This window comes from Sciurus carolinensis, chromosome 14 (genome assembly GCF_902686445.1).
Source record: "Sciurus carolinensis chromosome 14, mSciCar1.2, whole genome shotgun sequence".
In the NCBI taxonomy this organism is placed as follows: Eukaryota; Metazoa; Chordata; class Mammalia; order Rodentia; family Sciuridae; genus Sciurus; species Sciurus carolinensis.
In genome coordinates, this window is record NC_062226.1 from 23,099,742 (window position 1) to 23,115,970 (window position 16,229).

Here is a 16,229-nt window from a genome sequence, read left to right on the forward strand (position 1 = left end):
TAGTTTTGTAATTGCTTTTCCAATGTTGTTTTAAACATGAGCTTTACTAGTAGCATGAAAAACATGTCACATCTTCTTATCTGACATTATGACTTTAAACATGGAAATGTGGTTTAAGCGTTTGCCAAGTTTTCATTTTTCACATGACGAGTCAGCTTGGCGTAGTGTAAAACATGTACTCGAGCATCTGGCTCGATGTCAGCTGCATTTCCAAGCTACAAAAGAGAAAGAGGGAGGTGGGGGAAGAGAGCAGGAGGAGAGGGAGAGGGTGGGGACACCTGGAAGTCAGACAGACAAGGAGGAAGAAAGAGAGAGAAAATATTCCCGAGCCTGCAATTTCTCTTGTTTCCTTCAGGGTGTTGGTGTCTTACTGACAAATGAAAGGTAAGAAGAAATGCTTCTGCCTGCTATTCCCCAGGAGCTGCTGGGCTTGCTTCCCAGTAGACTTTCCCTGTCCTCTGGAGACAGCCATCTGCTGTCACCTCCAACTATTCTGACAGTAGTTATCTGATTCAACTTTAAAATGTTTAGCTAAAATCAAATAAACAGAATATCTTGGAATATCCACTTGTGATTTCTTCTGGGAAAACAGTTAATACCGCCAGACTTGTCGACTGACTGGCTTTAGCACTCTCCAAGTTCTCTGACCTACTGTGAGCATCTCTTCATTCTTCTGTTTCTTCGGCAATTTGTTTTGAGCATCCACGATGGGCCAGGTGCTGTGCTATTTACTGAGACCTAACTCAGCAAAAGTCTCCATCTCTGGTCTGCAAAGTATACAATCTGGAAAAGCAATAAACCTAATTACTGTACTAATGAGATGGCGAGCATGAGGGAAAAACAGAAACTGAACCTTCATTCATAAAATGTAGATTAAAATGGAAATATGTGTATTCTCAGGAGTGCAATGCAGAGTATGTGTTTTCATATTTTGTGGATGGGAATGCTCTGGTCTTAATGCTTATGACTACAATTTACTAGTTTAATAACCCGAGACTAGTTCTTTAGTTTGCATAGTTTAGATTCCTCACCTACAAAAATTGAATAATATTTGTCTCATCTCCTTCCAATTTCCAAGACATGTGATAAGAACACTTCCCAAATGTGTAAAATCTATAATTGTATTAAAATTACTTCCTATATACATTCTTCATTGTCCTTCAGTGACGTCTAAAAATTCCACCATGTGGAATTATGACTTGAAACCTGATTCACCCATCCCACTGCAAAGCCACCCTTCAATCTGTGTTTTAATGCTCAGCAATGCAGACTCCCCGCTCTTTAACTTCCATAGTGACTTTCATCCCCTCTCCATTTCCTCATTTCCCAGGTCCACACCTTATTCTTCGTCTTCACCTAGACTTATCAGCCTTAAAAATCTTGAACTCCAGTGTCCTACCTTTGGTCATAACCTTCTGGCCTTCCAGAAATATCACATCCTCACCTACGGTGATGCTTATTCCATGACCTGACTCAGACCTTTGCCCTGTAGTCCTTCCCTTTAGCTGTCACTCCTATCTTGACCCCTCAGGTAAGAGGCAGGTTATGGGAGTAACTGGAATGGTCATTTCACTCCTTCAGCTTATCCAGGAAGTTTCTGTTCAAATTCAGGTGCATCAGCTCAACTACCATGAGCAGAACCCAAAAATTCAGTGCCTACGATGTGGGTAATTTTAGAAACATGGTGTTTCTTCTTCAACAGATAGAGGGCAATGTAGCAAAGCTCAAAGAATAACATTTGTCTTTCTTTTGGAGCTGGGATTAGGAATGAGACATGTCTCATCCTTAAAGCAGCCACAGGACCTGTCCTGTTTCTTTTAAGATCAAGGTTTTCTGCCAGTACCTTCCAGTCTCTGCCAGTCTTCCATTCTCTCTTGCAAGCCCCTGCATCATTTTTGAAGGTCAACTGTGACTTCCTTGTCTAATTTTGTGTTGTTCAGATGTAGAACCACCCGTCATAGACCAGTGCAGATCTCCACCTCCAATCCAGGTCTCAGAGGAGGAGTATGCGGCTAGCTGGGATGAGCCTCAGTTCTCAGACAACTCAGGTGAGGACATAAGGATTCTGTTGTCAGCATACTAACACTGAATTGTTCTATGTTGAGAAGATATTTTTAAAGGGGGAAAAGAAGTAAAAAGTTAACGACATCTTCTAAGTAGAATGAATGTCAGGTAGTTTATTTTAATACTAGTATAATTAAATATAATTTAGCATTATTAATCTTAACTAAAATTATGAATCTTACCTATCCACTGGCTTTGTCTTTATTCAGTATTTCAAGAGGCACTCCTTAAGCCTTTATTAGGTGTTGTACTTGAAGAGGTTCTAGAGAACTTAATGAATCTCCAAGCTTACGATGCCCTGGAGGTATAAGCTATGCATTCCATTGGTGTCTCAGTTCTGTGTATTCATACTAAGTTTTTAAGCATTAGCCACTTAAGTTACAAAAGGTCATAGGAAAGTAGGAAAAAACCCTGAGCATATACAACTAAAGTTCACTTTAAAAGATTTCACTGAAATTCCAAAAACAATAAAAATGCAAAATAAATAGATTTTCTTAAACTCCCAATGTTCCAACTGACCTATTCAAAGAAAAATACTTTAGCAAAAATACCTTAATTTGATGGGGGTTTTGAGTTCACATTTCAAGACTATTTCAAAAATATTAAATCTTTTATTTTCTACTAGCAGATAAATCAATATAAATATAATGCCCAACTGATTTGCCTATATAGAAAATCAAAAGCTACTAGAGTGACTGCAGACCAACACAACTAAAAACTGGTTCCTGCCTTCCTTTCTAGGGGCTGTCTTGACCATCACCAGAAGTCACACACAGGGAGACCTTTTCCCTCATGGGGAGACTGTGGTGCGGTACACAGCCACCGACCCCTCAGGCAATAACAGAACATGTGACATCCACATTGTCATAAAAGGTACTCTCTTCATAAGACCCCAGAGATCCAGGTGGCTTCTCATATATCCCGTTGCCGTAGTCCTCTGAGCTGTGACAGAAGACAGGCTGTGTGCATTGTAGCTTTCAAATTAGAATACAACAGATTTTTCTTTAGGTTTCCAATTTTCAAATCCTGACCTTATCATAAATGGAAATTGTTTCTTCAGGGTCGTCTTAGTTACTATTTTATGAACATTTTCTCCAAAGTTTCAAAGTATCATAATGATTCTATTTTGAATGCTTACGGAGAGTCTGAGGGTGTCTTTTCTCCATTATGTTATCCAATTTTCATTTTTATTAAAGGAATGCCAAAAACAGTAACCCAAAATCAGAAATACTTTTTATAAAATAAGCAGAACCCCTAATTATACATGGATGCAACTTTTTAATGTATGCCATACATGGACCAAAAGGACACCATTGTCCCTGTGCACACGAAGGACTTGTGGCAAATATTTTCCTTAGGAATGAGATAGACAGGAGTCCTGTTAAAAATTCAGCTTAAACTCCCAGAACTTAATTTATACTTCTCATCCAACTGTACATGAGTAATACTGTTATTTTTAACATAGGTTCTCCCTGCGAAGTCCCCTTCACTCCTATAAATGGGGATTTTACATGTGTCCAAGACAGTGCTGGCGTCAACTGCACGTTGAGTTGCCTGGAAGGCTATGACTTCACAGAAGGGTCCACAGAGAAGTACTACTGTGCTTATGATGATGGTATCTGGAGACCCCCGTATTCTACTGAATGGCCAGACTGTGCTAGTGAGTTCTGATTTCATGCCTGATCCTTTTTAGTTTGTTTGAATTGTGTGTGTACATTTCTAAGTGTTAAAGAGGAAACTTACAATAGGAATGACAAGGAAATGGCATCATGAATTTGAAATGTTGATGGACAAGAGAATTGCTCTTCCCTAAATTTAAAACACTAGCCACCTGATTCTTGGGCTGCTGTAGGAAAGACCATTTTGGCCCTCTCATTATTTACCAGAAATAACTGAAAAGGTTCGTCAGCATGTAGTTCTTGAGAGCTTGTTTGGAGGTTCTAGCAGGGGAGCGCAGCTACTCCTATACCCTTGACCGAAGAACAGTCCTCCTCTTTGACCAAGCATGCAGCTTTGGGAGGGATGCACATGGAGCGGTGAGGGAGGAAGGGGACACCCGCCTAACCAGCCAGATCAGCTGAATCAACCCTGGCGATCAATGGGGTGACAGATGTCGCAGCCAGATCACCCTCACATCCAGCATGTAGTTTTAAAAAAAAAAAAAAAAATTCTTATTTCTCATTTATTATTTTTTAGTTTGTTTTTTTATTTGTATCTTTATGGAGTACATTATGGTAATTCAATACATGTATGCAATGTGTAATAAGCCAACCAGTATAATAAGCATTTCCATTTCCCCAACCAAGCATGCAGTTTTTGATCTGTACACATGAATCCAGAGTCTCCTAGTCTGTTAGAGCTTATGTTTAACATAATGCTCACGGGGCGATCCAAGATGGCGGCCTAGAGGGAGACTGCACCCCCAGTCGCTCCAGAACCCTGGAGTTAAGAAGGGGAGGCATTGAGAGACTCGGACTGAAATAGAACCAAGGGTGAGTCTGCCCACTGGGTAAAGCTTGGCCCGGGTGGCAGGCCCAGATAGAGGTGGCTTATCGGAGCCGGGCAGGGCAGCTAAAGTCATCCACAGGCAGCCCTGCGCACTCCGGCGGTGGGCCCCGCCCACACAGCCAGCTTCTCCAGGTTCTCGGAACGGAACTGGCCCGCTAGTGAGAGCCTTTCTGACCAGAACAAGCTCCGAGTCCTGGAGCCCCTGCAGCGCAGCGTACTCCAGCAACGAACCAGCGGAGAGCCGCGATCCGCAAACAGCCTCTGGGATTAGGGCAGGGCAGCCAGAGACCTCTTCAGGCGGCTCTGCCCACTCCGGCTGCAGGCTCTCTTCTCGGGGCGATCCAAGATGGCGGCCTAGAGGGAGACTGCACCCCCAGTCGCTCCAGAACCCAGGAGTTAAGAAGGGGAGGCATTGAGAGACTCGGACTGAAATAGAGCCACTGGTGAGTCTGCCCACTGGGTAAAGCTCGGTCCGGGTGGCAGGCCCAGATAGAGGTGGCTTATTGGAGCCGGGCAGGGCAGCTAGAGTCTTCCCAAGGTAGCCTTCCACACTCCGGCAGTGGGCTCCTCCCACACGGCCAGCTGCATGGCGCAGGCCCACCGTGAGAGCATTTCCGCACAGAACCAGTTCCAAACCGTGGAACCAGTAGGGGGCTAGGGGCAGTTTTCTTCGGATGAGCTGCTTTATCAGATTCCTCCAAGACATCAGGCTACTGAAGGCTGGGAGGTGATACACTGGAAATCTACCGGAACACTATAAGCCAATAGCGGAAAACTGCAATATCTCAGGGTCCCACTGACAACTGACCAATATGAGAAAACAAGGGAAGAAAATGTCCCAAACAAACCTAGATACTACATCAATAAAACCCAATGACAGCACAGCAGAAGAAATGTCAGAAAGGGAGTTCAGAATGTACGTAATTAAAACGATCAGGGAAGCTAATGAGGAGATGAAAGAGCAAATGCAGGCATTGAAGGAGGAGATGAAAGAGCAAATGCAGGCATTAAATGATCGCACCAATTAACAGTTAAAAGACCAAATACGGGAAGCAAGAGATCATTTCAATAAAGAGTTAGAGATACTGAAAAAAAAAACAAACTGAAATACTTGAAGGAAACAATAAACCAAGTTAAAAACTCCATAGAAAGCATAACTAATAGGATAGAACACCTGGAAGACAGAACCTCAGACATTGAAGACAAATTATTTAATCTTGAAAGCAAAGTTGGCCAAACAGAAAAGATGGTAAGAAATCATGAACAGAATCTACAAGAATTATGGGATATCATGAAAAGGCCAAATTTAAGAATTATTGGGATTGAGGAAGGCTTAGAGAAACAAACCAAAGGAATGAACAATCTATTCAATGAAATAATAACAGAAAATTTCCCAAATCTGAAGAATGAAATGGAAAACCAAGTACAAGAGGCTTATAGAACTCCAAACATAAAAAATTACAACAGACCCACACCAAGGCACATTATTATGAAAATACCTAACATACAAAATAAAGACAGAATTTTAAAGGCCGCGAGAGAAAAGAATCAAATTACATTCAGAGGGAAACCAATAAGAATATCAGCAGATTTTTCAATCCAGACCCTAAAAGCTAGAAGGGCCTGGAACAACATATACCAAGCCCTGAAAGAAAATGGATACCAACCAAGAATCTTATACCCAGCAAAACTTACCTTCAAATTTGACGATGAAATAAGATCCTTCCATGATAAACAAAAGCTAAAGGAATTTACAAAAAGAAAGCCAGCATTACAGAACATTCTCAGCAAAATATTCCATGAGGAAGAGATGAAAAACAACGATGCAAATCAGCAACAGGAGGCGCTAGCCTAAAGGAATAGCCAAATAAAGGAGAAACCAAATCATGTCAAAAACAAATATGAGTCAATTGACTGGGAATACAAATCATATCACAATAATAACCCTGAATGTTAATGGCCTGAATTCATCAATCAAAAGACACAGACTGGCAGATTGGATTAAAAAGAAAAATCCAACAATATGCTGCCTGCAAGAGACTCACCTCATAGAAAGAGACACCCATAGACTAAAGGTGAAAGGATGGGGAAAAACATACCATGCACACGGACACAGCAAAAAAGCTGGAGTATCCATCCTCATCTCAGATAATGTGAACTTCAAACCAAAACTAGTCAGAAGGGATAAAGAAGGACATTACATGCTGCTTAAGGGAAGCATAAATCAGCAAGACATAACAATCATAAATATCTATGCCCCGAACATTGGCTCATCCACGTACGTCAAACAAATCCTTCTCAATTCCAGAATTCAAATAGACCACAACACAATAATACTAGGCGATTTTAACACACCTCTCTCACCACTGGATAGATCGTCCAAACAAAAATTGAATAAAGAAACTGTAGATCTCAACCACACAATCAGCAATTTAGACTTAACGGACATATATAGAATATACCATCCAACAAAGAACGAATACACTTTCTTCTCAGCAGCACATGGATCCTTCTCTAAAATAGACCATATTTTATGCCACAAAGCTACTGTTAGCAAATACAAGAAGATAGAGATACTACCTTGTACTCTATCAGATTATAATGGATTGAAATTAGAAATAAATGACAGAATAAAAAACAGAAACTTCTCCAATACCTGGAGACTAAATAATACACTATTATATGATGAATGGATAACAGAAGACATCAGGAGGGAAATAAAAAAATTCTTAGAAGTAAACGAGAACAAAGACACATCATATCAAAATCTCTGGGACACTATGAAAGCAGTACTTAGAGGAAGATTTATTTCATGGGGTGCATTCAAAAAGAGAAGTAGAAATCAACAAATAAACGACTTAACACTACAGCTCAAAGCACTAGAAAAAGAAGAGCAGACCAATACCAAAAGTAGTAGAAGACAGGAAATAGTTAAAATCAGAGCCAAAATCAACGAAATCGAAACAAAAGAAACAATTGGAAAAATTAACAAAATAAATAGTTGGTTCTTTGAAAAAATAAATAAAATTGATAAACCCTTAGCCACACTAACAAAGAGAAAGAGGGAGAAAACTCAAATTACTAAAATTCGGAATGAACAAGGAAACATCACAACAGACACGAGTGAAATACAAAACATAATTAGAAGCTATTTCGAAAATCTATACTCCAACAAAACAGAAAACCTCGAAGACATCAACAAATTTCTAGAGACATATGAACTACCTAAACTGAACGAGGAGGACATACACAACTTAAATAAACCAATTTCAAGCAATGAAATAGAAGAGGTCATCAAAAGCCTACCAACAAAGAAAAGTCCAGGACCAGATGGGTTCTCAGCCGAGTTCTACAAAACCTTTAAAGAACTCATTCCAATACTTCTCAAACTATTCCATGAAATAGAAGAGGAGGGAACCCTACCAAACTCGTTCTATGAAGCCAATATCACCCTGATACCTAAACCAGACAGAGACACATCAAGGAAAGAAAATTTCAGACCAATATCCTTAATGAATATCGATGCAAAAATTCTCAACAAAATTTTAGCAAATCGCATACAAATATATATTAAAAAGATAGTGCACCACGATCAAGTGGGTTTTATCCCAGGGATGCAAGGTTGGTTCAACATTCGGAAATCAATAAATGTCATTCACCATATCAACAGACTTAAAGTTAAGAATCACATGATTATTTCAATAGATGCAGAAAAAGCATTTGATAAAATACAGCATCCCTTCATGCTCAAAACACTAGAAAAAATTGGGGTAGTGGGAACATTCCTAAACATTATAAAGGCAATCTACGCTAAGCCCATGGCTAATATCATTCTAAATGGTGAAAAACTGAAAGCGTTCCCCCTAAAAACTGGAACAAGGCAGGGATGCCCTCTTTCACCGCTTCTATTCAACATCGTCCTTGAGACTCTAGCCAGAGCAATCAGACAAACCAAAGAAATTAAAGGGATACGAATAGGAAAAGAAGAACTCAAACTATCCCTGTTCGCTGATGACGTGATTATACATTTAGAGGAACCTGGAAATTCCACCAGAAAACTTTTAGAACTCATAAGTGAATTCAGTAAAGTAGCAGGATACAAGATCAATGCTCATAAATCCAATGCATTTTTATACATAAGTGATGAATCTTCAGAAAGAGAAATTAGGAAAACTACCCCATTCACAATAGCATCGAAAAAAATAAAATACTTGGGAATCAATCTCACAAAAGAGGTGAAAGACCTCTACAATGAGAACTACAGAACACTAAAGAAAGAAATTCAAGAAAACCTTAGAAGATGGAAAGATCTCCCATGTTCCTGGATAGGCAGAATTAATATCGTCAAAATGGCTATACTACCTAAAGTGCTATACAGATTCAATGCAATTCCAATTAAAATCCCAATGATGTAACTTGCAGAAATAGAGCAAGCAATTATGAAATTCATCTGGAAGAATAAAAAACCTAGAATAGCTAAAGCAATCCTCAGTAGCAAGAGCGAAGCAGGGGGTATTGCAATACCAGATCTTCAACTCTACTACAAAGCAATAGTAACAAAAACGGCATGGTATTGGTACCAAAGTAGACAGGTAGATCAATGGTACAGAATAGAGGACATGGACACAAACCCAAATAAATACAATTTTCTCATGCTAGACAAAGGTTCCAACAATATGCAATGGAGAAAAGATAGCCTCTTCAACAAATGGTGCTGGGAAAACTGGAAATCCATATGCAATAGAATGAAATTAAACCCCTATCTCTCACCCTACACAAAACTCAACTCAAAATGGATCAAGGACCTCGGAATCAGACCAGAGACCCTGCATCTTATAGAAGAAAAAGTAGGTCCAAATCTTCAACTTGTTGGCTCAGGATCAGATTTCCTTAACAGGACACCCATAGCACAAGAAATAAAAGCAAGAATCAACAACTGGGATAGATTCAAACTTAAAAGCTTTCTCTCAGCAAAGGAAACTATCAGAAATGTGAAGAGAGAGCCTACAGAGTGGGAGAATATCTTTGCCAACCATACCTCAGATAGAGCGCTAATTTCCAGAATCTATAAAGAACTCAAAAAACTCTACACGAAGAATACAAATAATCCAATCAACAAATGGGCTAAGGAAATGAACAGACACTTCACAGAAGAAGATGTACAAGTAATCAACAGATATATGAAAAAATGTTCAACATCCCTAGTAATAAGGGAAATGCAAATCAAAACTACCCTAGGATTTCATCTCACCCCAATTAGAATGGCGATTATCAAGAATACAAGCAACAATAGGTGTTGGTGAGGATGTGGGGAAAAAGGAACACTCATACATTGCTGGTGGGGTTGCAAATTAGTGCAGCCACTCTGGAAAGCAGTGTGGAGATTCCTCAGAAAGCTTGGAATGGAAACACCATTTGACCCAGCTATCCCACTCCTTGGCCTATACCCAAAGGACTTAAAATCAGCATACTACAGAGATACAGCCACATCAATGTTCATTGCTGCTCAATTCACCATAGCCAGATTGTGGAACCAACCTAGATGCCCTTCAGTTGATGAATGGATAAAGAAACTGTGGCATATTTATACAATGGAATATTACTCTGCAATGAAGAATGATAAAATTATGGCATTTGTAGGCAAATGGTCGAAATTGGAGAATATCATGCTAAGTGAGATAAGCCAATCTCAAAAAACTAAAGGTCGAATGATCTCGCTGATAAGCGGATGAGGACATATAATGGGGGGTGGGAGGGGCTAGCATTAGGTTTAGGGTTAGGTTTAGAGTTAGGCTAAGGACAGCGGCAAGAATGAAGGAAAGAAGGACTGTGTAGAGGGAAAAGAGGGGTGGGAGGGGTGGGGGGAGGGGAAAAATAAAATAAACATCATTACCCTATGTAAACGTAAAAAAATAAATAAATAAATAAAAAAATAAAAAAATAAAAAAATAAAAAAAAAACATAATGTTCAACTTAGGTGATGATTATAAAACAGATCATTTGCATTTTCTTTAGATTCCATTTAGATTTAGATCCGTTCTGTAATCTTAAACACGTGGTTATACAAGTAACCCAATATTTATCTAGTGTAGATCAAAGTTATCTGGAGTGAATCTTTGATCAGGTAGCATAGATGGAATTTTAAGTGCCAACGTCTATTAAAATAAAAAAAATAATAGAGTCTACTTACTGGAGCTATTTTTTTCCAAATCAGGGAAATAAATAGAAATACTCTTCATTTACCTCTTTTACAATTTAGATGGTAGGATGCTACTAATGGGCATCGTCCCTGAATATATTGGAACATCTTTCTGAACCCAACCCTGCAAACTTTTGATCCACAAAGAAATGTGTCTCATTTCAAGGAATATGACTGTACATAGTACCTAAAATTTTTTCAACGTATGTTGGTTGCAAATAGAAAGGTATGATATGTAAATTTATGTAAATGTAAAGTAAACTAGCTTTGGTTCAGTCAGGATAAAAGGATCTCTTATTCTCTCAAATACTCAACTTTTTTATATGATTGGAAGGTAAAGAATAATGTATCAAAAGCACACTCATCACTGGATAACCGCACAGTGCTGCTTACCTCAAGGTTTATCAGGATCAGTTTGGGCCTCAAAACTTTCCCTTAACTATTATCTCTTGTTTTTAGAACAATCTCCCAAATTGTGTCAGAATTAAGTCTTTAAGTTTCAGTTATTCCATAGAAAGTTGAATCTTCGTTTTGAAAATGCTAACCCACTGAAGTGCTTTTACCCAACTTTTTCCAGTAAAACGCTTTGCAAACCACGGATTCAAGTCCTTTGAGATGCTGTACAAAGCGACTCGCTGCGATGACACGGATCTGCTGAAGAAGTTCTCGGAGGCGTTTCAGACAACGCTGGGGAAGATGGTATGTCGGTTACGTCAGTAGCAGTCCTCATTTCTTCTCAGGGTTTAAAGGATGCTGTTAAGGTGGTCACAGTCCCTCCAGGTCACTTACAACTGAAATTCCCACTCCCATTCCCCTCTTCTTTGTGATCCAAACTTGTACCTAATGTTTAGAATTACTCCTAGATTTGGAACTTCTGGGATAAATTGTAAGTAAAACAATATGCCTCAAGTTTTCCGTGTTTTAGACACCCAAGTGGGAAAGTTAGAGAAGCAGGATTCCCTGGTTTGAGAAACCCTGACGAAAAACCCAAATATTGCAGACTTGTGTTGTTTTATCATGAAGAGCTAATTGAACATTTAAAGGATTTTCTTTGTAGAGTGGTGTTTTCTATGTGCTGAGCATTGTTACAACTGCATTAAACATCAACTGACATCTATTCAATAAATACTTGTTTTAAAGTTTTATTGATATCTAACTGATAGAACCAAATTCCAAAAAGAGAAATAATTGTCACTATTGCCAGAAAACCAAGAAAAATTTTCCTCATTGGGTCACTGTTACTATAGACGTACTTGAAAAGTCAACAATAGTAATTATCACCCATCCCAAGTTGGTGAAGTATTCCTGAAAATTTTGTGGGTTTTAGACTCAATGTCTATCACAATTTTTGTGTGTGTTAGACTCAGTGTCTATCACAAGCTAAATTTGTAGCAGGTTAAAGATGGTATAATAGATCAGAATATGCTATTAAATGTTCATTCACTCATTTAATGAATATTTAGTAAGTCTGATATGCTATTCTAGACAATAGGAATTTAGATGTGAATAAAATAGCCAAAATCCCATGCAGTCATAGAATTTACATCCTAATGAATTGATAAACAATAATCAAATTATGAGGGAAATATGTAGCATGCTAGAAAGCATAGTGCTGTGGTTCAAAATAAAACCAAAAGAGGGGAAACCTCCCTAATGAGTTCCCTGTTTGAGAAGAGGCCTGAAGGGATGAGGCTATGAACTGTGGGAATACCTAGGGGAATAGTGTTACAGACATAGAGGGAAACAGGTGCAAAGACCCTGAGGCAGAAGTGTGATAGGGAATTTAAACCACTACAAAGAGGTTATTGTGACAGGAGTAGAGAGGATAATGGACTGAGTCACGGGAGACAGGCAAAAAGATCATAGGAAATAGAGAAAGTCAGAGTGAGAAATCAGACAGTGGAAAGTCACTGTAAAGATGTTGGCTTTTACTCTAAGTGAGATGGAAGCCACTCAGGCTTCACATGATCTCAGGCAATGGGAGAAGCAGAAGGAGGGAGAGAGTAAGAAGAACACATAGAAAATGAAAGCAGGAGGTGATGGTGGTTTGGGTCGAATGGGAGGTGTTGAGAAGTGAGTGGATTTGGAGATCTGTTCTGAAAGTAGCTTCAGTAAGACTTGCTGATACACTGGATATAGATTGTAAGAGGAAGAGAGGAGTCTCGGAGGAGAGTCTGCCAGAGCACGGACTGGGGTAGTGGGCGCCCATGTGGTGAAAGTGTATGCACGGATCTTTCTGACTTCTAGTTCACCATTGGGGAAAATGACCACCTGTGAGTAAGGATGAGGAGGACACCTTGAAGGTGAAGGAGGAGAGAGGATGGCATGAAATAATTTTCTAGGAAAGCATGAATGAGTGCACAAAAGGAATGTAGTAGGATTGGCAGAAAGTGGGCTATGTTTTCTCTCAAACCAAAAGTGGCCCTGTGGATCCAGGTGTAGGGAAAGCAGGGTGACTAGCTGAATCGGGTTTAAGGGGTCTCCAGCAAACAGTGAGGAGACATTCAGGGAGGAGGCACTCCCTGGTGATGGACCAGGGAATCTCAGAGGGGTGGATAAAGACGTGGAGACGGGAGAGGCCGAGCCTGCGCGGAGGAGGGTGGGCCCATGGATTATGAATTCTGATGCAGCCAAGGAACTGGGGATTCCTGAGAGCAGGAGAGGGTGCAGTTACTGAGACGAACATGGCCTGAGGTTGTGACATGGAAGTGAGTGAGCAAGGAGGAGTGGAAGGAAAGAGAGAAGAGGAAAGGAACTGAGAAGTCAAGGAGACAGAAGCATCGGCAAGGAACAGGAGAGTGACTCAGAGTGGGAAAACACTGGAGATGACGGCCACCGAGAGAGACAGTGAGTGTGTCGTTGGTGGCATTTGCTTCAGACCTGCGAGGCTTTAAGGAAGTGTGAGGACATGCGACCTAGAAATAGCAATGAAACATGAGGGTAATTCCTCCACGTTCAGGTCTGCCCAGAACTCCAATATGGTAGACTTTCTAATATTTCCAGAATCATTTTCTGGAAAATATTTCAGAAAACTGGAAAATTGGGTTTCATTTGGAGCAAAAGTGAAAGGAACAAAGAGAGGGATAGAAAAAAATAGATTTACCTTTTACCCACTGTGAGTTGCAGAAAGACAGAGGAAGGTTTGGGGCTTGGGATGGAGGGGACTGAGGAACTATATGGGGTGAAAGTCTAGAGACAGCTAGTCCTGAGCTTCTGTGGTGAGAAACAGGAAGTATGAGGCTATTCTTGGTGCTCTACAGGCTGCAGGGACCAGGTAGAAGGGAGTCGGGAACCTTTTCAGGAACATGCTGAGATCTGGCCCACCCTCTCCTGCTAATGGAGATTGAAGGGCAGAGAAACACAGGACTTGTCCCAAGTCAACAGAGATGTGATTTGCACTTGATCCTGTTCCCTTTTCTTGCAGGTCCCATCATTTTGCAGTGATGCTGATGACATTGACTGCAGGCTGGAGGACCTGACCAAAAAATATTGCCTGGAATATAATTATGACTACGAAAATGGCTTTGCAATTGGTAATTACATTATTTAGTGTCGGGAGTTTGCCAGATTGATCTGCAAAATGCAACAATTCCGGAAGAACGAAGCAAACCAGAAAACTTAAGTTTTATTAATTTCTTCACCAAGTATTATAGAATGGCTATGCTTAATGGTCATTATGTATATATTAAATTTGGACACCAAATAAATCATTTCAAGATATTGGCCAAAACTCTTAAAGTTGATAAAAATGAAGTTATATTGTGATGGTAGAATTCAGTAGTGAGAAGCCAGGCACAGTAACACACACCTATAATCCCATACAGAGGACTGAGGCAGGAGGATCCTGAGTTCAAAGTCAGCCTCAGCAACTTAGTGAGGCCCTAAGCAACTCAGCGAGACCCTATCTCTAAGCAAAGTACAAAAAGGTCTGGGGAACATGGCTCAGTGGTTAAGTGCCCCTGGGTTTCATCCTCATTACTCCCTCCAAAAAAAATTCAATAGTGATATGATATTGTAGATGAGAATCATAACAGTTGTAAAGAACTAGCAAAAATTTTTATATGGCATTCAAATGACATTTCAATTAAACTATTAATTAAATATATATATAGAAAATATTGAGATTCCTCATGTAGAATACATCAATATTCAGTTATTCAAGTTAATATCCATTAAGTGGAATTTGTAGGTTTTCTCAAAGTAGATTTTGAATATTTTTTAATAAGATTCTTCCTAAGTATAATGTGTCATTTTTTTTTATAATAGCTACATAATTCTTGTGGGGACAATGTTTAAGTAAAATAATAAAAACTGAAAAATAATTTTTGTGTACAGCACATAACTTAGCACCAGTATGGCCAAAATGATATTAATATTCATTTACTGAGTTTTAATAATGATTTTATATTGAGCTAGATGATTTCTATATATTGGCTCATCTATATCACAGGCAAACTATGAGGTAAGACTGATTATCTCCATTTATAAATGAAAGAACTAAGGTTCAGAAAAATAGAAGTCATTTGATTAAGATTATGTAACCATACATCCTATGTCGAGAAGTTAGTCTGAGGCCCAGACCTTAACCACAGCGACACCGGGGCATCGAGTGAATCCCAGGCATCCAGAGTCCCCCTGTGTAGTTACATCCTATAAATACTTAACCTACATGCTGCCTGTAGAAACCACCCCACCTTTAAAACATGATGTGGATATTGTGAATAAATCTCACCTGTACATGTGCTTTAAGTTCATGAAGCCAATATGTTTTTCATATTGGAACAAGCCCAAAAGGGAAATAGGAATTGATTGCAATTCTACATCTACCCTTTATTTAACCTATAAAGTTAGGATAATTTACTGCTATCTCAAAGATAGGAGGTTATGAATGCCTAAGCACCTTCATAGGTACCCTCCTTGAGTGTAATTCATTGGTAATCTAAATTAAATGTGAAGTGCCCAGAAATTACAATAGATGGTCGTAGACCAAACCCCGTGTGTAGTGCATCATGGGGCATTTAGAAATGGTCAGGTGCAAATAACTTATAACTTAACATTAGAACCTAGACATGGATGGAGATGCATCTGTAAGATCATTTGTTCCTCTGCCCCAACTGTCAGGACCAGGTGGTTGGGGTGCAGCTAACAGGCTGGATTATTCTTACGATGACTTCTTGGATGCTGTACAAGAGACACCCACAGGCGTCGGTAAAGCCAGAACTTCCCGGATTAAAAGAAGTGACCCATTCTCTAACCAAAAAATTAAGTTAATTTTTAACATCACAGGTAAGGATAAACTGTCTATTTGGAAAGGTAATGTGATATGGAATTTTTTATTGGAAGCCTATTTCTTAAACCTGTCAACTGTTGTCATTATTAGGAAATGACCCTGGAACGAAGAATTGGAGAAAGCATAATTAACTAAGCTTTGCCAGTTTTCTCCACCCGCCCCCACTAT

At 39.5% G+C, this 16,229-nt stretch overlaps 1 protein-coding gene across 1 annotated transcript in view; it reads left to right on the top strand.

Annotated features, from left to right (window-relative positions):
- Window positions 1-16,229, top strand: part of Svep1 (sushi, von Willebrand factor type A, EGF and pentraxin domain containing 1) — a 200,233-nt gene that overhangs the window by 88,313 nt on the left and 95,691 nt on the right. Inside the window, exons 10-15 of the mRNA XM_047525742.1 lie at window positions 1,941-2,048; window positions 2,806-2,937; window positions 3,530-3,724; window positions 11,349-11,470; window positions 14,196-14,304; window positions 15,893-16,057. Of these exons, the coding sequence (XP_047381698.1) occupies window positions 1,941-2,048; window positions 2,806-2,937; window positions 3,530-3,724; window positions 11,349-11,470; window positions 14,196-14,304; window positions 15,893-16,057 (831 nt within the window). The remainder of the gene's footprint in view (window positions 1-1,940; window positions 2,049-2,805; window positions 2,938-3,529; window positions 3,725-11,348; window positions 11,471-14,195; window positions 14,305-15,892; window positions 16,058-16,229) is intronic.